This window comes from Pristis pectinata, chromosome 5, assembly GCF_009764475.1.
Source record: "Pristis pectinata isolate sPriPec2 chromosome 5, sPriPec2.1.pri, whole genome shotgun sequence".
In the NCBI taxonomy this organism is placed as follows: domain Eukaryota; kingdom Metazoa; phylum Chordata; class Chondrichthyes; order Rhinopristiformes; family Pristidae; genus Pristis; species Pristis pectinata.
The window spans coordinates 2,930,870-2,957,188 of NC_067409.1; the positions used below are offsets into that span (position 1 = coordinate 2,930,870).

General features: G+C 42.9%; 1 protein-coding gene across 5 annotated transcripts in view; it reads right to left on the bottom strand.

The window, feature by feature from the left end:
• Positions 1-26,319, bottom strand: part of hsf1 (heat shock transcription factor 1) — a 98,055-nt gene that overhangs the window by 65,615 nt on the left and 6,121 nt on the right. For all 5 annotated transcript variants that reach the window (XM_052015972.1, XM_052015974.1, XM_052015976.1 and 2 more), the window contains exons 2-3: positions 2,895-3,003; positions 1,462-1,598 (exon numbers count right to left, since the gene is read on the bottom strand). In XM_052015972.1, the coding sequence (XP_051871932.1) occupies positions 1,462-1,598; positions 2,895-3,003 (246 nt within the window). The remainder of the gene's footprint in view (positions 1-1,461; positions 1,599-2,894; positions 3,004-26,319) is intronic.

Genomic DNA, 26,319 nt, shown 5'->3' on the forward strand with positions numbered 1-26,319 from the left:
AGGAAGGGCCTTAGGTGAGGTTTAAAGGTCGGCACAACACCGTGGGCCAAAGGGCCTGTATTGTGCTGTACTGTTACATGTTCTATATGATGGCCAACCAAGAACTCGAATGAAGCTGAGTGAAATATTAAAATGGGCAGCACAGACACAATGGGCTGAATGGGTAGTTTTGTATCATAAATCTCCAAGGTTCTATGGGACACTCAAACTCAGCAGAGTTAGCTGACTTGGGCCGGTGCAACTACAACTGGTGTCCCTGCTCTGGATTACGTGTGGCCAGTGAATGACAGTAGAATTTATGCTGTGTGATCATCTCCGTGCACCCAGCTGCTTCCAAATACGCTGGTCGGCAAGAACATCAAGAAATGGTCTTCAGGAAGAAAAATGGAGAAAGTGCAGCCCGATGTCTTATCGCATTTCATACACTCCTTGGATTTGTGTGCTGGCTTTGATAGGCACAACAGGCAAACCTTAAGAATGTCAGACACACAACAGGAGAGGAGAATCAGTGTCCCAGTTGCCTTCTTTAGGCTTTGCATTTCCTTTGACTTAAAAGGATAGCTTCATAGTACCATGCTGAGTACTATCTGAGGACATCTTCAAAAGGCAGTGCATCAAGAAGGCAGCATCCATCACTAAGGACCCTCACCATCCCAGGACATGCCCTCTTCTCATGGGCCTGCAGACCCACACTCAACTACTTAGCTTCTTTCCCTCTGCCATCAGATTTCTGAATCGTCCATGAACACTAATTCGTTATTCCTTTTCTTGCACTATTTATTTTGTAATTTATAGTAATTTTTATGTCTTTGCATTCTACTGCAGCTGCAAAACAACAAATACGTCAGTGATAATAAACCTGATTCTGATCAATCATTCACTGTTTTGACTTAAGTACCAGATTGTTCATGAACTATTCTGGTCTTTAGAAGCACTACTGAATCCATAGAAGAGTTTAATTAGACAATAGAACACTTGAACCATCTACTGGAGAACGCCACTTGTATTTGCTTCAGTTTCAACAAGAGAAGTGACAGAAAATAAAATTGAAGCAAATGCCAAACTTCCACATCTGTGATAAGATTCAATTTTTTCTTTGTAGCATGAACACAAATCGGAACTAAAAGTATCCTTGCAATAACCATCCCTCCAGAGAAACCTACTGGTAGCTAAGCATGGAAGCTTAGAAGCCACAGAATGATGTGATTGTAGTGGCTGGTGCAGTGAGTAGCAGAGGTTTGGTTTGGAAAGAAACACAAGAACATAAGAAATAGGAGCAGGAGTAGGCCATCTGGCCCATTGTGCCTGCTCCACCTTTAAAGAAGCGAGGACAGATATTAAGCGTTAAACAGCAAGGACAGAATAGGGGAATTTCTGTGACTCCCAAAAGGCAAAGTTGAAACCCAACATTTCACAACAATGAGGAGAGATAAAATGGAACAAAATCGAACTTGCACTTACATTTGTCACCTTTCTCTTGATATTTTCCAGCAAGTGTTCCTGGCCCCGGATAAAGTACACATGTTGAAATTCTGTATCATCCTTCTCTGGTTTCACAAGACCACCTTGTTCAATGTTCACAACTTTACGGAAACCATCTACAGGTAATAGTGGTTCAGGAGAAACAACATCATTAGAATTGTCACTTGTCCTCAAGTCACCTACTCATCAAGTCCCAAGGATAATAGGGTAATGCTACTTGTTAAATTTGGTGACCCCTGTAAAACAAGACTCCGCTGGAACTATGGATGAATTTGAGAAAATCCATAAGAAACTTTAGAAAAAAGTGGTCCCCGCACGTCTAATTTCTATGTTAAATACTTTTTGAATGCATACATTAAAACTAAATGCAGTCTTCCATTCTCCAAGCAGTACGCAGAGATGAAGCAAAGGCAGCTGACTCGATTCTGCAGAAATACAGGCAGCTTACTGCTCTTCTGAAAGTTGGAACCCTGTGCCTGTGCTAAGGACCTTACCAGAAAAGAATCTTTACTTTTTGTTTTAAAAAAACAAAACGTTTCAAACAACTACAAAAATTCCAGAGGTTTTCAGGATGACTTAATTCAATTCTTAGAGTAGCAGATTAATTATTTCAACATAGAATGAGGAGGGCAGGACTGGAGTTACATGTTATGGTGACAGCAATTCTGCAATGGTGAAATAGAAATGCAAACCAAACTCAGTGCAAATGTACAAGGTTGTACAGTGGAAATCAGCAACTCCTCTCATGGAGAACCGCAGGGGAAAATAATTCTGGACTGCTCCTGTGACATCACGTTTGGAAAACCACAACAGTGCTTCATCCACCTCTTATGTAGATCAGCGAGTGCACAACTTGGGGAAACTGGTCAATATTTATATTGCACGTGGCTCTGACTACCTGGTCACTAGATCTTCATATTTCTCTCTCTCAGGTCCTTAACTTCTTGTTCATAGCACGTGACCCATTCCCCTCAATTACTCAATAAGGTAAACAGTTCCATATTATAACCACCCTTTGGGTAAAAATGCCTTCCTCCATCCAAATGATTTTTATCACTTTTTGGCACAAGAGGGAAGAAACTCTTTAACAAAAAGGATTATTGTGTGTTCAGGCAAGTTTGTGGAAAGCATTGTTAAAATGGCTATTCTGCAGTTAACAGCACTAGGTTCCAGAGAACCTGCTCACACCAATGCAGTGCTGTGTTACAGAAGGGAGTGACGATTACTCAGCAAGATAACATGCATGTACACAAGAACAAACTTAGCACAAGTAAAGACCATCACAGGCACTGAAAGACTGGATTAGGTTTATTTTGTTTCTCACTAATCATATAGATACCACTCTGCCAAATGCACACCTTTTCTTACAAAAAAAGAATCAAATACAGGATTTGCCACCTGTCAGCACTTACACATGTTGAGCTGCCTCACAAAGCTGGCCATGTTGTTGTGCTTGAAGTATTTTGGAAGCACTTCTTTTGCAAAACGTCCTTGGTCAAAGACATGGAAACTGTTGCCACTCTGTGGAGACCAAAGGAAAGTATGAGTAAAGGAGGCAGACCCTAACTGGTCAATCTATTAAAGATGAAACATCAACTGCGACTTTATTTTCCAAAACACATGCACAAATGGATTATGTTCATAGTACACTTAAAACCAATGAACCAAAACAGGATTAGTGAGGATAACAGATAGTCCAACAAATACTGGAAATAAGGTTTGTAACTTTTAATATTAAAAGTTTCCCTCACAAGAAGTACAGTTTGACCTGCTGAGTATTTCCCACCTCTTCTGCTTTTGCTTCAGACATCTTTTCAATTGCATTCTTCTTCAGTCAGGCAACAAGATAGAAATGACACATTCTATTGGCCACATTCCAAGTGTCATGCAAATAACAGTTTCGATGTCACCAAATAAACCAGTCAACAACTTAAAACAATTTAAAATTTGGACTCTGAAGCTGTGAATGCTTCTCATAACCATCTTGCTGCAAATAATAACTCCACAGACCAGATTCAAGAGGCAATTTGTCTTCATGCACCTGGGTTCATTCCCAGAACAGTCCTTACTTCCATACTCTCAGCTTTCAATATCTAACTCACTTTCTTTTATCTAATGGCTTCAGCCTCTAATGTTTCATTTGGAAAAAAATTTTATGCCATAATGTCCAATGCTTCTAAGATATCTTTATCAGTCATATGTACATCGAAACACACAGTGAAATGAATCTTTTGCGTAGAGTGTTCTGGGGGCAGCCCGCTAGTGTCGCCATGCTTCTGGAGCCAGCACAGCATGCCCACAACTTCCTAACCCGTACGTCTTTGGAGTGTGGGAAGAAACTGGAGCACCTGGAGGAAACTCAGGCAGACACGGGGAGAATGTACAAACGCCTTATAGACAGTGGCTGGATTTGAACCCGGGTCACTGGCACTGTAAAGTGTTATGCTAACTGCTACACTACCATGCTTACCTGTATGGACTGCAACACAAAGCAACTAAACCATGCCACCTTAAAGAAAGGAGCTAATTCACATGGAGTTGCTAGAGCTGCTTATTGATAGTGTGGAGAATAGTCTTAGGTTATAAGGTGAAATGGGATGAGAAATGGCAGATGCAGTTTAAAACATAAATGTGAGGTGATGCATTTTGGGAATACTAATGAGGATAGGGCACACACCATGAATGGCAAGGTCCTAGGGAGTATTGAGGAAAAGAAGGACCTTGCTGTGCAGTGCAGGTATATAATGTGGTTAAGAAAGCATATGGAGTACATGTATTCATTAATCAGGGTTTTGAATACACGAGCAGAGAGGTTATACTCCAACTTTATAAAACATTGGTCAGGCCTCAGCTAGAGCACTGTGTGCAGTTCAGGAAGGATATGATAGCACTGGAGAGGGTGCAGAGGATATTCAGAATGTTGCCTGCGATAGAGCAGTTCAATTATGAGGAGAGACAGGAGAGGCTAGGTCTGTTCTCCTTGGAGCAGAGGTGGTTAAGAGGGGACATGATCAAGGTATACAAAATTATGAGGTCACAAGATCACAAGACAAAGGAGCAGAAGCATAGATGTCGTTGACTGCAGGAAACTTTTGACCCATATCAAAAAAGGTATATAAAAGCAGAGGCCATATATTTAAGGCAAGGGATCTAGTGGAGATCTGAGGGGGAACTCTTCCACCCAGAGAATACCTGGAATACACTGCCCGAGAGTGGTGGAAGCAGAGTCACCGACAGCTTTTAAGAAGTGCCCAAATAAGCATTTGAAGCATAGAAGGCTACGGACCAAGAGCTGAAAGATGAGATTAATGCAGATGGGAGCCCACTGATTGGCGTGGACATGGTGGGCTGACCGGCCCATTTCCATGTTGTATTATTCTATGAGATGGGACGTTTGCTGAGAGGCAATACAGGCAGCTCTTGACCAAGTATCAAATCAGGGTAAAGTATGGATGCAAAAACCTAGTGTGAAAATATCCAAAGATTGCTAGTATTTTCCTATTTTTAAAATCAAGGGAACCAAGGGATATGAGGTTAGTGCAGGAAAGTGGCACTTGGGTAAAAGATAAGCTGTGATCTTATTGAAAGGCAGAACATGTGCAAGGGGACAAATGGCCCATTCCTCCTTATATTTCTTATGTCTTAATTCTAGTCACCACGCGAGAAAAAGGATGAGAAGGTCACAGAACTAGTCAGAAATACTAAAATGCTATCAGGCATAAGGAATTTCAATTACAAGGTTAGAATGGAGAAAGTGGGGTTATCCTCCAGAGCAAAGGAGGAGTTGGACAATGATGAGCTTAGATCAGGTATGGCAAATCAGGGAAAACTGCTTATGTGATAAGATATCTTTATTAGTCACACGTACATCAAAACACACAGTGAAATGCATCTTTTGCGTAGAGTGTCCTGGGGGCAACCCGCAAGTGTCGCCAAGCTTCTGGCACCAACATAGCATGCCCACAACTTCCAAACAGCAGGGGACACAGATTTGAAGAGATAGGTAAAAGGTCCCATGGGGGTATCTGTGGATTTTTTTTCTCTCTAGAATGGGGAGCAATCATGATTTGGAACTCATCACCTGCAAGGGTGGTGGAATGGGCCCTGAAACAAAATATCAAATTGGGCTGCAGGAGGCAAAGGGCTTCACTGAATTTTTGCAAGTAACTGGCATGGATTCAATGGGCTAATTTGGCTCCTTTTGTGCTGTAACTATTCTATAATGATGTGCTGTAACTATTCTATAATGAGGCAGAGAAGTAAGGGTGTCTGAAACAGGTTAAGAAGATCTTTTGATGCCTGGAACATATGATGCATGGAACTCACTAGCTGCAGGCTCATCAAATAACTTTCTTTTCATACCACACATACAGCAATTTTCACCATGTCAAATGTAGTGAAAAGTTTAGTCTGGCCTAATTTTAATCTGGTGTGCTTTATGAGTGTATGGAATAAAACTTTAACTTGACATATGCCTCCCTAATTCCCTATGGGTTTTTTTCAGCACATGCAAAAGCAACTTTTTATATTTTTATATATACTTTGTGATTGGCATTAAGAAAGAAACAGGAAAGGGACGTGCAGGACGCAGGAATTGGAACTGAGGGCGGAAATATGTTAGGGCATTTAGAGGTCAAGGAGGAGGTAGCGTTAGGTCTCCTAAACAGTATTAAGGTGGATAGGTGCCTGGGGCCCGATGGGATATACCCCAGGTTACTGAGGGAGGCGAGAGGGGAAATTGCTGGGGCCTTAACCAGTATCTTTGTGTTCTCTGTGACCACAGGTGAGGTCCCAGATGACTGGCGAGTGGCTAATGTTGTTCCTTTATTTAAGAAAGAAACAAGGGAAAATCCAGGGAACTATAGACTGGTGGGTCTCACATCAGTTGCAGGGAAATTGCTGGAGAAGATTCTTAGAGATAGGATATACGAGCATCTGGAAGCCAATAGCTTGATTAGGGACCCAGCATGACTTTGTGTGGGGCAAGTCAGGGTGATGAGAGAGATTGATAAAGGTAGAGCTGTGGATGTCATCTATATGGACTTCAGTAAGGCATTTGACAAGGTCCAACATAATTGGTTAATCAAGAAAGTACGGATGCATGGGGTCATTGGAGAATTGGCTATGTGGATCCAGAACTGGCTTGCCCGCAGAAGACAGAGGGTGATGGTTGAGAGGAGTCATTCAGGTTGGAGGCCTGTGAGTAGTGGTGTTCCGCAGGGATCTGGGCTGGGACCTCTGCTGTTTGTGATGTACAGAAATGACCTGGACGAGTATGTTGATAGATGGGTTAGGAAGTGTGCAGACGATACCAAGATTGGTGGAGTTGTGAATAATGTAGAAGACTGGCGACAGATACATTGTGATATAGATCAGCTGCAGATGTGGGCAGAGAAATGACAGATGGCATTTAACTCAGATAAATGTGAGGTGTTGCACCTTGGTAGGAGTGTTGAAGAGCAGGAAGACCTTGGGGTGCAAGTCCATGACTCATTGAAAGTGGCTACACAGGGTGGTTAAGGCGGCTTATGGAATGATTGCATTTATTAATCAGGATATCGAGTACAGGAGTCAAGAAGTTATGATGCATCTCTATAGAACTCTGGTTAGGTCGCATTTAGAGTATTGCGTGAAACTCTGGTCACCTCACTATAGGAAGGATGTCGAGGCATTAGAGAGGGTGCAGAGGAAATTTACCAGGATGCTGCCTGGATTAGAGGGCATGTGCTATCAGGAGAGGCTGGGCAAACTTGGGCTCTTTTCTCTGGAGCGGCAGAGGCTGAGGGGTGATCTGTTGGAAGTGTATAAAATTATGAGGGGCATAGATAGGGTGGACAAGCAATATCTTTTTCCCATTACTGAGCGATCCAATACCAGAGGGCATGCATTTAAGGTGAGATGGGGTAGGTTCAGAACAGACGTGAGGGGTACGTTTCTTCTGAGAGAGTGGTGGATGCCTGGAATGCAATGCCCGATAAGGTGGTGGAGGCAAATTCATTGGGGGCTTTTAAGAGGGGCATGGATGGGCACATGAAAGAAAGGAAAATAGAGGGATATGAGCATTCTGTAGGTAGGAGGGAATAGCTATGTTGGCACAACATTGTGGGCCAAAGGGCCTGTTCTGTGCTGTACTGTTCTATGTTCTATCTCATGGTATCAGATCCAACTTGCTGCTGATTACCACCCGAGTCATCACTTAACTGATGAATCAGTAATGGAAAAAACTTTGGCACAGGATGTACTCTTGGCAGGATTTCCAATGCCCATCACCAAGTAAGGTGCAGTAACACCCTGACTGGCTGAGTTCCAAAGGATCCTCATGTTAGACTGCCACTGCTGTTAGACTGACCTACTTAACGTCTTCCTTACCAACGACTTGTCCCAGATGCATCTCATGACGTTACTGTCCAGCTTGCCTACCACACAATCATTAAACAAAAAATAAAGCTGCTGGAGGAACTCAGTGGGTCAGGCAGCATCTGTGGAGGCAGAGGGATGGTCAATGTTTTGGATAGAAATGATTGTCCTGATGCAATGATCAAGTCCCATCTCCATACCAAGGACAACCTCTATTGTCTGAATGGAACAGATTCAGAACAGATCTAGCTCCGCAGCTGTACGAACCATATATGGCACATCTCCCCCAAGGTCACTGTCTTGGTTGATCCACAAGGTGAAGTGGATTGTGTGGCTTGGGAACACATAATCCACTTAGGTTGCATGCAGGATGGGGCAAGACAAGGCAAGGTGTCACCCACGTCAAGATACCCATGTATACAAACATTTTTCCCACCATTAAAGAGTATGTTTTCCAAATCTTCTTAGCACTGACAACATGCTGTCACAGGCCTGTTCAACATTTCTAAACTTCTCTGATAAGAGATACTTGGAAATGGATGAAAAAAATTAGAAATTGAAATCATTAAACTGCAGTTAATTAAAATCATACACAATGCAATAAAAAAACTTGACTTGCGTATGATGACACCCATTTTAATGAAAAGGGATGCATGACAAAGTGTATCTGGTTCCTTAGCTCAGCAATTTATGAAATGTCCTTGGACTCGATGCCAGTTCAGGAGCAGAGGGGGAGCTCAAATGTATGGGCACTGACTTCCAGTGTATCCCTGTTAGCAAAGCCTGGAACACACTACCATGCACACTAGGCAGCCAGCAACTTGCTCTGGCCTAATGAAAATTAAGGAAAAAATACACCTCACAACAAAGATAATGTTTGTGGTTTTTAAAAGGTCATTAATCAGCCCAAAGACATTTCAGCGTGAGTTCTGCAGGGCAACACACCGGATCTAACTATCTTCAGCTGCTTCATCAATGACCCTTCTTCTCTCACAAGGTCAGAAGTTGATGTTCACTGATGGCACAATATTCACTTCTATTTGTAAATCAGCAATGCATTGGACCTTAGTTAATCTTCAGAAATGAACAGATATGTGCTGTCATAGAATTTAGTTATAGAATTATACAGCACAGAAACAGGTCCTTCAGCTCAACTATCCATGCCAACCAAGGTGCCTATCTGTGCTAATCCCATTTTCCTGTATTTGTCCCATATCCCTCTAAACCTTTCCTATCCACGAACCTGTTAAAATGTCTTTTAAACATTGTAATTGTAAACACCTGCCACTTCCTCTGGCAGCTCGCTCCATATACTCATCACCCTCTGTGAAAACTTGCCCTACAGATCCCTTTAAATCTTTCCCCTCTCACCTTAAACCTATGCGCTCTAGTTTTAGGCTCCTCTACCCTGGGGTAAAAACTGACTATTCACCTTATCTACACCCCTCATGATTTTGTAAACCTCCGTAAGGTCACCTTCAGCTTTCTTTGGAAACCTGAGACCTCAAGCACCCCATGAAGATAGGGGAGAGGGAAAGAACATGTCAATATCATCATCTGCAGACTCCCCTCCAATCCACATGCTGGCCATCCTGACTTTAAAGTATATTGCCATTTCTATATCAACTCCCAACCAACCATCAAGGGTATTTTTCACCAGAAAGACTGCAGCATTCCATTACTACTGACTTTGGGGCACAACAGTTAGATGTGGTCAGCAAACATCAGTAATCAAAAGTCCATCAATTTTATCCCTGAATATACTAAGGTTGAAAATTCCAGTTAACAATATTCTAAAAAGGAATTGCATTTTGTCCTTTACATCCCACCTCCACTGCTGCAACTATACACCCAGTTTCATCTCCACCTGGTGAAACAGCCTTCCTGTCATCAAGTTTGCCAACGCCATTTCTTATTTTTTGTGATCCATTTTGTGTAACCTTAATCTCTCCTCAAAAGAGATTTCCCTCAAATAACCTAATATAATTCAGGCAAAATACACTACTTTCACAGAAAATGCTGGAAACGCCCATTTCATATTTCCAACACTATTTCCACTCCTAATTATTTGCTGTACCTCCATGGTGCATTTTCTACACCTCAGGAACTAACATACCAAGATGCTTTTTTGACTATTTCTTCACAATTAAAAAGCATCCTTTTTTTTCCATCCTTCCTACTGAAGTGAGTCAGCAATATTTTCTCACTTTCTTAAAACTCAGCTAGAATCCCTGAAGAGTCCTTTTGTCATCCAGCCCCCTAGCTTTGGAACCTGGTCAGATAGATTGAAAATACAGTAAAACTCCAATAACCCATTACTCAACTATTTGGAAATCCCAATGGTTCAGCATCTGGCTCATCAGGTGATTTGCTGTGCTTCCTTCTCACTCACCAACCCCATTTCCACCCTCCTTTTGTACCTGTGAGGTTTACTGGAAAGGTTAATGTAATAGGTGACATCTTAAAATACAAAGTGAATAGGAAGTGTAGACACAAGAGACTGCAGGTGCCGGAAATATGAAGCAATACACATAGGAGCAGGAGGAACTCAGTGGGTCAGGCAGTATTTATGGAGGAGAATGGACAGTCGACGTTTTGGGTCGAGATGGGTATTAACAGAAATAACATCAAGTAGTCTGGAACACGTGCAAGTCTGGCACCACCAAGGCCCCTTTTATTGCATTATGAAAATAATTTTGTTACTTTGTCCACTTGCTGTATCTTCATGCCTCAGAGAGGGTCAAATTCTGTATAACCCAGCAACAAAAATGTCCTGGACAGCCCTCAAATAGGTATATTGTTCCAGTTACTGCTTAGTGAGCTGACAGCATTCAGTATTCCATAGATGATGGAACAATTCCAGCATTCAAGAGACTCTTAGATAGAAACACGAATGATAGAAAAATAGGGGGCAATGTTGGAGGGAAGGGTTAGATAGATCTTAGAGCAGGATAAAATGTCGGCACAACATCGTGGGCCGAAGGGCCTGTACTGTACTGTAGTGTTCTATGTAGATTTGAGGATGGCAAATGAAAACACCCTGTTCAAAAAAAAGGAGTAAATAGAGTAGACCAGTAATCTAACATCAGTAACAGGGAAGTGCAAGAGTTTATTGTAAAGGGTGTGACAACAGAACACTTCCACAATATCAACAAGGTTAGGTGATGTCAACATGGATTAATGAAGAGGGATATACATTTGATAACCCCCCGTCCTTCTCCCACGAGGATGTAACCTGGGGAATGGATGAGGTAGTAGTAGTGAACATGGTGGAATCTGGATTTTCAGAAAGCCTTTGATAAAATTCCACATAAGAGGACAGCGTGAAAAATTAAAGCACATGGGATAGTGGGGGGGGGGGGGGGTAATATACATGTGTGGACTGAAAACTGGTTGACATACAGCAAACAGGAAAAGGAATAAATAGGTCTTTTTTTTTTGGAGTGGCTAGTGGGTACCACAGTGATGAGTGCTGAGACCAGCTATTCTCAGAGTCATTGAGTAATACAGCATGGAAACAGGCCCATCAGCCCAACTTGCCCATGCCAACCAAGCTGGTCCCATTTGCCATGTTTGGACCATTTCTCTCTAAACCTTTCCTATCCATGTACCTATCCAAGCATCATTTAAATGGTGCTATTGTTTCTGCCTCAACCACTTCCTCTGGCAGCTCGTTCCACATATGCATTACCCTTTGCGTGAAGTTGCCCCTCAGGACCCTTTTAAATCTTTCACAAACCTATACCCTCTAGTTTTTGATTCCCTTTCCCTGGGAAAAAAGACTGTGCATTCACTCCATCTATGGCCTTCATGATTTTATACACGTCTATCTCCTATGGTTCCAAGGAATAAAGTCCTAGCTCTCCCTGTAACTCAGTCCCTCGAGTTCTGGCAACATCCTCGTAAGTCTTCTTTGCATTCTATAAAGGGTAACTAAAACTATACACGATACTCCAGATGCAGCCTCACCAATGTCTTGTACAACTGCAACATAACTTCCCAACTCCAAATGCCCTGACTGAAGGCCAGCTTGCCAAAAGCCTACTTCACCACCCTGGATACCTGTGAAGCCACTTTCATGGAACTATTTCTCATCAGTCTTTACTGTGGAGAAAACAATGGATGTGAAAGAAATGAGGGAAATGAGTGATGATGTCTTGGATCACATCCAAATTTCCAGGGAGCAGGTATTAGTGGTCTTAAAGTGCATTAAGGTGGACAAATCCCCATTGCCTGTGGGAAGCTAGGGAAGAAATTGCAGAGGCCCTTGCAGAGATATTTGCAAGGTGAAGTTCCGGAAGACTGGAGGGTGACTAATGTGTACCATCATTTCAGGAGGACAGAAAAGATGAGCCAGGGAACTACAGGCCAGTGATTCTGACATCAGTGGTGGGTAATTTACTGGAGGGGATTCCAAGGGACAGGATCTATCAACATTTGGATAGGCAAGGTATCATTAGGGATAGCCAGCAGGGCTTTGTACATGGGAAATCAAGTCTGAAAAATCTCTTAGAGTTTTTCTTTGAAGAGGTGACCAAGAGGATAGATGAGGGTAGGCAGTGGACATTTTTACATGGACTTCAGCAAGGCTTTTGACAAGGTCCCACATGGCAGGCTAGTCTGAAAGGTTAGATTGGATAGGATCCAGGGAGATATAGCTAATTGGATTTATAATTGGCTCAATGATAGGAAGCAAAGAATGATGGTGGAATGTTGTTTCTCAGACTGGAGGCTGTGTCTAGTGGTGTGCTACAGGGGTCAGTGCTGGGACCTTTGTTGTTTGTTATTTATATAAATAATTTGGATGTGAATGTACAAGGCACAGTCAGTAAGTTTGTGGATGATACAAAGATAGATGGTATTGTAGACAGTGAAGAAGATTATCAAAAAATACAGGGGGAATCTTGATTAGCTAGGGTAAGTGGGCTAAAGATTGGCAAATGGCTTTCAATCCAGATAAGTGTGAAGTGTTGTATTTTGGGAAGTCAAACCAGGGTAGGATTTTCACTGTGAATGGTTGGGCCCTGGGGAGTGTTGTAGAACAGAGGGACCTAGGAATACAAGTATGTAGTTCGCAGAAAGCAGTGTCACAGGTAGACAGGGTGGAGAAGGCGACATTTGGCATGCTGGCCCTCATCAGCCAAGTATAGGGGTTGGGATGTTGTGCTGTAGTTGTACAAGTTGCTGGTGAGACCGCAATTGGAATATTGTGTTCAGTTTCAGTCACCCTAGTATAGGAAAGACACCATTAAACTGGAAAGAGGGCAGAGAAGATTTACAACCATGCTGCCAAGACAAGGGCCTGAGTTGTAGGGAAAGGTCAGGCAGGATAGGACCTTATTCCTTGCAACATAGGATATTGAGGGGTGGCCTTATGAGGTGTATGGATAGGAGAGGTTTAGAGGGATTGTGGGCCAAACGCAGGTAATGGGACTAGCTTGGTGGGCACTATGATCAGCATGGACGAGTTGGGCCGAAGGGCCTGTTTCCATAGTCTATTTCTTTATGACTATATTTGTACTCTTTGGTCCCTCTGTTCTACAACACTCCTCAGGGCCCGACCGTTCACTGTGAAAGTCCCAGCCTGGTTTGACTTCCCAAAATGCAACACCTCACGCTTATCTGGATTGGCTGCCATTTACCATTCCTCAGCCCACTTACCTAGCTGATCAAGATCCCCCTGTAACTTTTGATAAATGTTCTTCACTGTCTATGATACCACCTATTTTTGTGTCATCTGCAAACTTATTAACCATGCACTATACACTCTCATCCATATTGTTGATATAGATGACAAATAGTAATGGGCCCAGTACCTACCCAAGGTGCACCACTAGTCACAGGCCTTCAATCTGAAAAACAACGTTCCACCATCACTACCTACTACCATTAAGCCAATTATGTATCCACTTCGCCAGCTCTCCCTGGATCCCATGCGATCTAACCTTCCAGACTAGCCTTCCATGCAGAACCCTGTCAAAGGCCTTGCTAAAGTCCAGAAAGACCAGGTCCACTGCCCCATCCTCATCAATTATCTTGGTTATCTCTTCAAAATCTAACAGATTTATATATCAATGATTTGAAATGAAGGAACTGAATGCAATATTTATGTCCGCTGACAACACACAACTGGGTGGATTGCAAGTTGCAAGGACACAAAACAGACTTCAAAGTGATTTAGAGATGGTGAGAATATTGTATTTAAATAGAAGATCAGTCATGATTATATAGAATGGCAGTGCAGACTCAAATGATTGAATGGCTATTTCTGCTGTTTTCCATGTTCCATACTTCTCTAAAGCTCATTTTCAACCCAGACATCAATTTCTTAAAACATGAGAAATAAGCAAGCTACTATTCTTACAGTGACATAAGTACAACACGAAATCTTCATAATCAGACCAAGGAAGTGAAAGTCCTTTTCTTGTTTCTAGAGAGCAAATCATGTTCTGCAATTGTGTCATTCTCTCAAATTTCTTGATGGAATAGAGATCTTTCCAACAAGATTAGTGCTGGATTTGAAAAATGCACTGGTTTTGCTGTTCTTTTTTTTAGAAAGGAGCAAAATCCCTCCTACCTGACTAAGCATCATGGACTTCCCACTGGTCAGAAGTCTCAGAGCACAATTTCAGTACAGTACCTTGGGACACAGGGATAATTTTATCATAGCTGTACTTGAGATAATCTGTATACAAAATGGTTGGATGCAATCTGAATAAAATTCTATACTGAATCCAAGCATTTTCCTCTGAGTAACTGAGAAAGGAGATTAAGAAATTCAGACGAGCAAGTGCTTCAAAGATACATCTGCACCTTTTGGGGATTATTGGGATTATTGCATCTCTTTTTGCATGGAATTAAAAGAAAGTGGAGGGAGATCTGCACAGGCTTAGAATGTGAAAATTTTATTATATCTTTTCCTTGACTGTGTCTGAATTTCATGCCTGACAGTACTGCATGAAGAAATGGATTCTCAAGAAATTCTATCAACATGATGAATCACTTTACCGCCAATGATAAGAAATTGTGACGTAGAACTTGGATAAACAAGAAAACCAATTGACAGTAAATGGACAAGTACATAATCAATGGTTCTGTTGAGCAAGAAATGGTAACCAGGACACAGGAAAATCTCTTCAAGTTGTGCCTCGATTACTGGCTTTTAATATAATTAAGAGACTTCATTACAACTGAAAGAGCTCCTTACAAAACAATGCAAGAATACAACATCACATGTCCAGACCCAAACTCAGTCCCTTAACATTTGGACGCAATTAAAGTTGCCACTAACGAACTAAGATGAGCAGCTGAATGAATCCAGGGAGGCATGTGCAGGCGCGTGACATCACTTGGAAATGCGCGGGCGATTTAAAAAGACTGCCATATCCAGCAGGCAGCGGAGTGAGAGGGAGCAGAGTGGTTTGGGCTTTGGCTCAACGGGCTTCGGTGAGACCGGGTAAGAGGCGAGATTTATAGAGGGGGTAAGTTATTAGTTTATTTATTTATCTCAGTGGTATTTAGCACTATGCATCTGGGGTTGGTCTTATGTTTGGAGTGTCGGATGTGGGGACCCTGGGAGACTACCAGCCTCCCCGATAACTACATCTGCACAAAGTGCACTGAGATGCGGCTCCTCAAGGAACGTGTTGAGAGTCTGGAGCAGCAGCTCGATAACCTTCGGCTGATCAGGGAGAGTGAGCAGGAAATAGACAGGAGTTATAAAGAGTTTGTAGAGAGTACCTCTGTGGCGGTCCCCCTCGAAAATCGGTATCTCATTTTAGATTCTGTTGGAGAGGATGACCTGACAGAGGAAGACCACAGCAACCAGGACCTTGGCACCGTGCCTGGTACTGTGGTCCAGTGGGGAAAGAGAAATGCAGTGGTTATTGGGGATTCTATAGTGAGGGGTACGGATAACAGATTCTGTGAAACCGACAATGAATCTCAGATGGTGTGTTGCCTCCCTGGTGCCAGGGTACAGGATGTCATGGACCGGGTCCAGAATATTCTCAGGGGAGAGGGTGATCAGCCAGAAGTCTTGGTACATGTAGGTACCAATGACATAGGTAGAAAAAGAGAAGAGGTCCTGAAGGAGGAATACTAGGGAGAAAGTTGAGAAGTAGGACAGGTGGTAATTTCCGGATTACTACCTGTGCCACGTGCCAATGGTAGAAAGAATAGAAAGCTCTGGCAGATGAATGTGTGGCTGAGTGACTGGTGCAGGGGGCAGGGCTTCAGATTTCTGGATCATTGGGACCTTTTTTGGGGGAGGCATGACCTATTCACTAAGGATGGGTTACACCTAAACTCCAAAGGGTCCAATATCCTGGCGGGAATGTTTAATTTAGCTGTTGGGGAGGGTTTAAACTAATCTGGCAGGGGGATGGAAACCAGGATGTTAGGATACAAGATGTTGGGGTAAGGGACGAGGTTTATAGAAACAAGTCCAAGACAGTGTGCAGTGAGGATGGCAAGGAGGACAGGCAGGTGAGAAGTCAAGATAATTTGCTGAACAATAGAAGTACAACAAAATCAATAGCAGATACTGGACTAAATGTTCTATATTTAAATGCACGTAGCATTAGGAATAAAGTAGATGACCTAGTGGCACAACTACAGGTTAATAATTACGACATTGTGGCAATCACCGAGTCATGGCTTTATGACGGATGTGATTGGGAACTGAATGTCCAAGGGTACGCAGTGTATAGGAAGGATGGGCGGGTAGGCAGAGGGGGAGGTGTGACCATGATGGTTAGTAATGATATAAAATCAATAGAAAGGAAGGACATTGGGTCAGAAGAGGAGCAATCCTTATGGGTGGAGCTAAGAAATAGCAAGGGTAAAAGGACAATAGTAGCAGTTATATATAGGCCCCCTAATAGCAGTCAGGAAGTGGATGAGCCCACCAACAAGTAATGAACCGGAGGTGATTAGTGAACTAAAGGTAAAAGGAACCATTGGGAACTAGTGATCACAATATAATTGAGTTCAGTTTCAAATTTGAGAAGGAGAAGCTGATAACTGGTGTATCGATATTTCAGTGGAACAAAGGAAATTACAGTGGTATGAGAGAGGAGTTGGCCCAAATTGATTGGAAGAGTAAGCTAGCTGGAGGGACGGCAGAGCAGAAATGGAAGGAATTTCTACAAGTAATAAGGAAAATGCAGGATAGATATATTCCAAGAAAAAAATGTTTTCAATGGAAAAAAGGCACAAATGTGGATAACGAGAGAGGTGAAGGCTAAAATAAAAGCAAAAGGGAGGGCATACAAGGAAGCAAAAATTAGTGGGAAAACAGAAGACTGGGAAACTTTTAAAAACCTGCAGAAAGAAACTAAGAAGGTCGTTAGGAAAGAAAGGATGAATTATGAAAGGAAGTTGGCAGATAACATTCAAAAGGATACTAAGAGTTTTTTAAAAATATATAAGGAGTAAAAGAGAGACACGGGTTGATATAGGACCAATCGATAATGGTGCAGGAGAGATTATAATGGATGATAAAGAGATGGCAGAGGAACTAAATGAGTATTTTGCATCGGTCTTCACTGTGGAGGACATCAGCAATATACCAGTTAGTCAGGGGTCTCACGGAATGGAACTGAGTTCAGTTAAGATTACTAGAGAGAAGGTGCTAGGAAAACTAAATGGGCTAAAGACTGATAAGTCTCCCAGACCGGATGGGGTGCATCCCCGGGTTCTGAAGGAGGTGGCTTTAGAGATAGTGGAGGCATTGGTGATAATTTTCCAGGAATCGATAGACTCCAGCATGGTTCTGGAGGACTGGAGGGTCGCAAATGTAGTTCTGCTGTATAAGAAAGGTGGGTGGCAGCATAAAGGAAATTACAGACCTATTAGTCTGACGTCAGTGGTGGGAAAGTTATTAGAATCGATCCTCAAGGATGAGGTTATGGAATACCTAGAGGTGCAAGGCAAGATAGGTCCAAGCCAACATGGTTTCGTGAAGGGAAGATTCTGCCTGACCAACCTATTGATGTTTTTTGAAGAAATCACAGGTAGGGTGGATAAGGGAGAGGCGGTAGATGTTGTGTATTTAGACTTTCAAAAGGCATTCGACAAGGTGCCGCATAAGAGACTGATTAATGAGATGAGAGCTCATGGAATTACAAGTAGGATAACAGAATGGGTGGAGCATTGGCTGGTTGGCAGGAAGCAAAGGGTGTGAATAAAAGGATCTTTTTCTGGTTGGCTACCGGTTACTAGTGGTGTGCCGCAGGGGTCGGTGTTGGGGCCGCTTCTTTTTAATGCTTTTGTGGCTAAGTTTGCGGATGACACCAAGATAGGTGGAGGAGTGGGGAGCATTGAGGAGACAGGAAGGTTGCAGAGAGACCTAGATAGTTTAGGAGAATGGGCAAGGAAATGGCAGATGAGATTCAATGTTGAGAAATGTGCAGTCGTACACTTTGGAAACAGAAATAAACGGGCAGATTATTATCTAGAAGGGGAGAAAATTCAAAGTACAGAAGTACAAAGGGACTTGGGAGTACTCATGCAGGATCCCTTAAAGGTTAACCACCAGGTCGGATCGGTGGTAAAGAAAGCGAATGCTATGTTGGCATTCATTTCGAGAGGTATAGTGTATAAAAGTAAGGAAATGTTGATGAGGCTCTACGGGGCACTAGTGAGGCCTCATTTGGAATACTGTGCGCAGTTTTGGGCCCCATATCTTAGGAAAGATGTGCTGAAGTTGGAGAGAATTCAGAGGAGATTTACCAGGATGATTCCCGGAATGAAAGGGCTTACGTATGATGAGCGTTTGTCGGCTCTCGGACTGTACTCACTGGAGTACAGAAGAATAAGAAGGGACCTCAGAGGCATTTAAAATGTTGAAAGGACTGGACATAGTAGATATGGCTTCCCTTGGTGGGTGAGTGCAGGACCAGAGGGCACAATCTTAGAATTAGAGGGTACAGCTTTAAAACAGAGAGGAGGAGAAATTTCTTTAGCCAGAGGGTGGTGAATTTGTGGAATTCCTTGCCACATACAGCAGTGGAGGCCAGGTCATTGGAGGCGTTTAAGGAAAAGATAGATAGATATCTAAATAGTTGGGGTATCATGGGGATAAGGCTGGAACTTGGGGTTAGAGTAGTGTGTGTTTCTTTGTGCCACCCCCCCACTTTCTCATTCCTTTTTTCCCTTTTCTTTGGAGCAGACTCGATGGACCGAATGGCCTACTTATGCTCCCTTGTCTTGTGATCTTGTGGCACAGAGACTGGATTAAAGAACTGGGACTATATCCAACATGGCAAGAGGAAACATGACTAAGAGTCAACAGGAAGCAGATATAGCCAATTTTATTCAACCAGTTGGTCAGCAGTTTAGAAATGGCGCAGGTTCAATTTCTTGTGTGCTAGGTTAACTCACTTAGTCAGAGATCAATGAGTGTGGAATAGCTGGCTTCAGCAATTGAAGGTTAGGAGTCATCTCTGCCAATCAATGATGTGACACAGAGCAGCTTGGAGGTGATGCCATCATACCAAACAGCAGGGCAAGAGTATTTATAATTATCCTGATATCAAAAATAAGTACTCAAGATAAGCACAGATAGCTGTCGTTGCTAAGGTCGATCACCTGGTCCCAGGGAGTTCTGCAGGAGTTCCCCAGGGCAGTGTCATATGTCCAACCATCTTCAGCTGATTCAATGATCTTCCTTGCATCAAAATCAGAACTGGAGATGTTCACTCATGATTGGGTAATATTTACAACTCCTCAACAATTGTTGTCCACATCAGCATGCAGCAAGACGAGACAATATTCAGGTGTGGCAAGTACGTGCCAAAGAACTGTTGGGTGACGGTGATTTCCAACAAGAGAGTTTAATCATCTACCCCTGACATTCAAAGATATTGGCAATATCAAGTATCCCACCATCAACATCAAGGGGGGCATCAATTAAAAACCCAACTGAAACAGACACATAGAAACTGTGAAGCCAAGTGCTGACCAGAGGTTGGGTATTCTCCAGGATTGACACAACTTCAGACTCTAACCTTCCCACCATCCATAAGACTGGGGGGGGGGGGGGCTGGTGGAAGACGACATGCAGCTCCAACAACTCAAGAAGCTCGACAACAAAGGACAAAGCAGCTCACCTGGTTAGCATCCCATCCACCAACAGAAACACTCACTCCTTTCAACACCCAGTACACAGTGGTTGTGGTGTGGACCATCTAGGAAATGCCCTGCAGTAACTTGTCCAGACTACTATAACAACTTGGTACGTGGACTGGGGAGGTTTAGAAGTTATGGGCAAACACTGGCAAATGGGGCTAGCTTGAATGGGGCATCTTGGTCAGCATGGATCAGTTGAGTCAAAGGGCCTGTTTCCATGCTATATAAATCTATGACTCTACTGACAGTACCTCTCAAACCCTTAACCATCAAGAAGGACAAGGGCAGCAGCTGCATGGAAGCTCCATCATCTGTGGGTTTCCCTTTAAATTACATACCACCTTGACTTGGAAATTTTTCCTTATTTCAGGCCTAAATGGCTTACCCTTCTTTTCCTGAAACTTCAGGCTTTGGACTCCTCACCCAGGAAAAACATTCTCCCTGCCTCCATCCTGTTAAGTTCCATCTTATTCATACAAAGGGAAAGTGTAAATATATAAAGATAATGGAAACAAAATTTCTGGCTTACCGCTAATGCATGCTGAATAAACTTACTTAATCTATAGGGACAGAACAATAAAGGATGGAAAAAGTAACAGCTGTGGTTCAAATCCCTAAATGTTTCCAGCCTGTAAGAGTTATGTGACTACGTATGCGACGACAGGGTATGATTCCGATTTGTACAGGGCATGTTCAGTCACAAATTCACACCTCCGTGCCAAGGAGAGTATTGCAAGATATTTTTGGTTTCTTTCTTGGTGATGGTGACGAGGGAGAGGTGCTGAGGAAATCAGCAGGCAAACCATGAAGTAGAATATCCATTCTCCAACCTGCAGCACAGTATCAATGTGCCGTCTAAAGTCACTGGAGTTTCTGGTCAACGCACATCAGCTAAGCCTAAAGATATCAAAGTCTTTGTTGTTTCCATGCATTTTAAATATATTCTGTGATCCATGGTGACTTGGCCGTCTGGATACAGAATTGGCTTGCCTGTAGAAGACAGGGGGTAGTGGTCGATGGGACTTATTCTGGCTGGAGGTCTGTGACTCGTGGTGTTCCTCAGGAATCTGTACTGGCACCTCTGCTGTTTGTGATGTATGTAAATGACCTGGATGAAAATCTGGAAGGATGGGTTTGTAAGTTGTATAGGTGGTGTTGCGGATAGTGTAGAAGATTGCCAAAGGATACAGCGGGATACAGATCAGTTGCAGATATGGGCAGAGAAATGGCACGTGGAGTTTGGCAGGACGAGAGGTATAGTGTATAAAAGTAAGCAAGTGTTGATGAGGCTCTACGGGGCACTAGTGAGGCCTCAATTGGAATACTGTGCGCAGTTTTGGGCCCCGCATCTTAGGAAGGATGTGCTGACGTTGGAGAGGGTTCAGAGGAGATTTACGAGAATGATTCCGGGAATGAAAGGGTTTACGTATGATGAGCGTTTGTCGGCTCTTGGACTGTACTCACTGGAGTACAGAAGGATGAGAGGGGACCTCGTAGCGACATTTAAAATGTTGACAGGAAAGGATAGAGTAGATGTGGCTAGGCTGTTTCCCTTGGTGGGCGAGTCCAGGACCAGAGGGCACAATCTTAGAATTAGAGGGTACAGTTTCAAGACAGAGATGAGGAGAAATTTCTTTAGCCAGAGGGTGGTGAAATTGTGGAACTCCTTGCCACGCACAGCAGTGGAGGCCAGATCAGTGGGGGTGTTCAAGGAGGAGATAGACAGATATCTAAATAGTCAGGGTATCAAGGGATATGGGGATAAGGCTGGAAAATGGGATTAGAATAGTTTTTTTTCCCCCACCCCATTTCTTTTTCCCTTTTCCTTGGAGCAGACTTGATGGGCCGAATGGCCTGCTTCTGCTCCCTTGTCTTGTGATGTTGTGATCTTAACAGTGTTGATGTATAGAGGGATCCTGGGGTCCAAGTCCATAGCTCCCTGAAAGTGGCTGCACAGGTTGATAGGGTGATGAAGGAGGCATATGGCATGCTTGTCTTTATTAGTCGAGGCATTGAGTTCAAGAGTTGGGAAGTTATGTTGCAGCTTTATAAAACTCTTGTTAGGCCTCACCTAGAGTATTGCATTCAATTCAGGTCACCCCATTATAGGAAGGATGTGGAGGCTTTGGAGAGGGTGCAGAAGAGGTTCACCAGGATGCTGTTTGGATTAGAGGGCATGTGCTATAAGGAGAGGTTGGACAAACTTGGGCTGTTTTCTCTGGAGCTCCGGAGGCTGAAAGGAGACCTGATAGAAGATTATGAGAGGCATAGACAGAGTAGACGGCCAGTATCTTTTTCCCCAGGGTTGAAATGTCTAATACCAGAGGGCATGGATTTAAGGTGAGAGGGGGAAAGTTCAAAGGAGATGTGTGGGGCAAGTTTTTTTTACACAGAGAGCAGTGGATGCTTAGAATGTGCTGCCTGGGGTGGTGGTGGAGGCAGATACAATAGAGGCGTTTAAGAAGCTCTTAGATAGACACATGAATGTGTAGAGAATGGAGACATGTGGACCTTGTGTGGGCAGAAGGGATCAGTTTAGTTCAGCATTGAATTACTAGTTTAATTAGTTTGGCACAACATGGTGGGCCGAAGGGCCCGTTCCTGTGCTGTACTGTGTTTTATGTTCTATGTTTCTTCAGATGCTCTCACAGCTTAACTCACAATGGATATCAAATACTCTAGTCTATACTTTCTTGGGTTAGTCCTGCTCCTTATTTTAAGAATACAATTATTACTATTACACAATTACAATGTTTAAAAGAAATTTAGGCAGGTACATGGATAGTAAAGGTTTAGAGAGATATAGGACTCACTCAGATCCATCTTGGTCAGCATGGACGAATTGGGCTGAAGGCCTTGCTTCTGTACTGTTCCGGTTCCTGATATTTTTAAGAGATATTTCAGCTTTCCCACAACATCAAAGTGACAGATGATGGGATTTTTCCTTAATTTTAAAAGTCAAACTCGTAAAGCTCAGAAACATCTTCGACATCGCCTTTGCCTCCATTCCCTAACCTACATTTGCCCTTGCATGATCTATATAAACCAGGTAATGCATCCAATGCACAGCTAGAGATAACAATTTTTGAAACATTTTTCCTCTCCTGAATGTTGAGTAACCCATGGTCCCTCACTCAAAGGACTGTTCTTCATCATAGAAGCTAGAGCAACTGTCCTAGCAGGCAAAAACATCACAACCAAGTGCCATCTCTCTTGAAAAAAGATGCACATTTGCAGCAAGGACCACTGATCAAGAGCAAGGACACAAATATTTCTTTTGAAACAAAAGACAAAGCTCAGATCAATTATAGCAACTCTATCATTCCAGTCAAGATCAGCTAACAGAGGACAGACTAAACACTGAAGCTGCTGTCCAGATTTGTTTCTTTTAATCAAAATTGGCATCAAGGAGATAGAGATTTATTACAAATTAGGACACAGAACAGTACAGCAGAGGAACAGGCCCTTCGGCCCACAATATTGTGAAAACTTAACTTAGCTAATGACACCTAATCCCTTCTGCCTGCACGTGGCCCAAATCCCTCCATTCTCTGTATATTCACGTGCCCATCCAAGAGCCTCTTAAATGCCTCTATCATGTCTGTCTTCACCACCACCCTGGCAGTGCAATCCAGGCACCCACCACTCTGTAAAATTTGCCTCGCACATCTCCTTTGAACTTATCCCCCCTCACCTTAAATGCATGCCCTCTAGTATTAGCTATTTCAACTGTGGGAGAAAGATATTCACTGTCTACTCTATCTATGCCTCTTATAATTTTACAAACTTCTATCAGGTCTCCCCTCAGCCTCCACCGCTCCAGAGAAAACAACTCAAGTTTGTCCAACCTCATCATGCCCTCGAATCCAGGCAGCATTCTGGTAAACTTCTGCACCCTCTCCAAAGCCTCCATATCTTTCCTATAATGGGCTGACCAGAATTGAATGCAGATATGGCCTAACCAGAGTTTTATAAAGCTGCAACAACTTCTTGACTCTTGAATGCAGTGCCTCAACTAATAAAAGCAAACATTCCATACGCCCTCATTACCACCATCAATCTGTGCGACCACTTTCAGGGAGCTGTGGACTACTAAAGTTTCTAGAAATGTATGTATAACATTTGATTTGTACATGTATTCAGACGTCCCAATGGGAATGAGCAAACTGTAAATCATAATGGTAATGATGTATAGTTTGTAATGTATCAACTCCAGACATTAATTCTGTTTAATCATGCAAAAGTATTCGAAAACATTGGGTGTGAAAAATAAGTGACTGAACCTATTATCTGAAACCTTTCGCACTCTTGCTTGGATCATATCACAGAAATGCTGGCAGTCTGAGTGGCAACTCTGATTCACCCCCCCAGCAATAATCATCCCAAAAATAGCAGTATAAATAATTTACATCAGCTGTCATAACCCCAGTTAATATTTCTAGTTCACCATCTTGTTCCAAGTCAGTGTTCTATTTGCAACTGTCCCTAAACTGGCTTAATAGGAATCAGCAGCCTACTTGTTCAATTAAAAAGTATCCTTTTGAAAACTAATAAAAAGATTGAAAAAGAAAAGGAACAAAAAAGTATCCATAGAATTATCACAGCAGAGAAGGCACCTTCAGCTTATGAATTGCAAAAGGTTGGTTTGCAGGTGCAACAGGTTATCAAGGCGGCAAATGGAATGTTAGCCTTCATTGCAAGAGGGACTGAATTTAAGAGGAAGGAGGTTATGCTGCAACTCTACAGGGTACTGGTGAGGTCACATCTGGAGTACTGCGTGCAGTTCTGGTCTCTTTATTTGAGGAAAGATATACTGGCTTTGGAGGCGGTGCAGAGGAGGTTCACCAGGTTGATTCCGGAGATGAGGGAGTTAGCCTGTGAGGAGAGATTGAGTCACCTGGGACTATACTCGCTGGAATTCAGAAGAATGAGAGGAGATCTTATAGAAACATATAAAATAATGAAAGGAATAGAAAAGATAGAGTCAGGAGGGTTGTTTCTTCTGGTAGGTGGGACATAGCCTCAAGATTCAGGGGAATAGATTTAGGACGGAGATGAGGAGAAACTGCTTTCCCAGAGAGTAGTGAATCTGTGGAATTCTCTGCCCAGGGAAGCAGTGGAGGCGACCTCATTAAATACATTTAAAGACACAGTTAGATAGATTTTTAGTTAGACAGTAGGGGAATTAAGGGTTACGGGGAAAAGGCAGGTAGGTGGATCCGAGTCCACGGCCAGATCAGCCATGATGTTATTGAATGGCAGAGCAGGCTCAATGGGCCAGATGGCTGACTCCTGCTCTGGTTTCTCATGTTCTATGCCAACTGCTCAGTGATCATCTCGCTCCCCAAATCCATTCATGTGGCCCTGTGAATTACTTTCTCTTGTGCCCATCCAATTACTTTTTGTGATCAATTCTGTTTCCATCACCTTTACAGTGAGCAAGTTCCAGGTCATAACTGCTCTTTGCACAAGTTCCTCCTCACAACCCCACAGCCCTGACTTTTGCTTATTTTGAATCTGCGCTCCTAGTTCTCAAACTGCTAACAGAAATGTTCCTCACTTAATGTGCTCAGAGAAGGCTGGGTACAACAGGAGTTGCTGCTAATAAAAAGTCACTAAAATCCTCATCAGAAAGCTTCCCCTTCTAAAAGTGGCTCCGGTGGTGTTTTATGATTTCAAGCATGCTGACCAAATGCTCTTTGCTCTTTGAACTTCAGCAATATTTTTACCTTAAGACCCCAGACCAAAGAGGACCTCATCCACATGTAGTAGTTTACACTGTACAGCAATCTCATGTCAGTCTATGAAGGTAGCTGACCAGCTTCATGATTGGGGCTCAGATGTAGCATGGAACAAAGAAATGGGGAATAATCTTTCCAAAGTAGAGAAAACACAGCCACCTCCCAATAACCTTCAAAGGCACCCTCACTAATATTTTGGTGAAATTAATTTTTTTTGGTGGGGTGCAGGGTTTGCAGTTTTCACTAATGTGAATTTGACACCACATTTGCTGTGATGGCCCTTTACCATCTACAGGTCCAGGTCCAGTCATCTAAATGAATGCAGCCATACCATTCAAAAAGCTCACCATTATTGAGGATTGAATTGTTCAGCCAGTTGGCACTCTGCCACTGAAGATATTCACCTTGTCCAATACCCACACACCATACTTGCAGTCTGAACAGACTGAAGGATACAGTGCAATAGTTCCAGTTATTTTGACAGTGCTCCCCTCTTTCACAAGACTTTGGACTAAAAATAAAACCCCATCAACTTCTCTGGAATTACATTGCCTTCAACTCAGGCACACCTCATAGGTCCTTCATAGTCAGTGTGTCAAAATCCTGA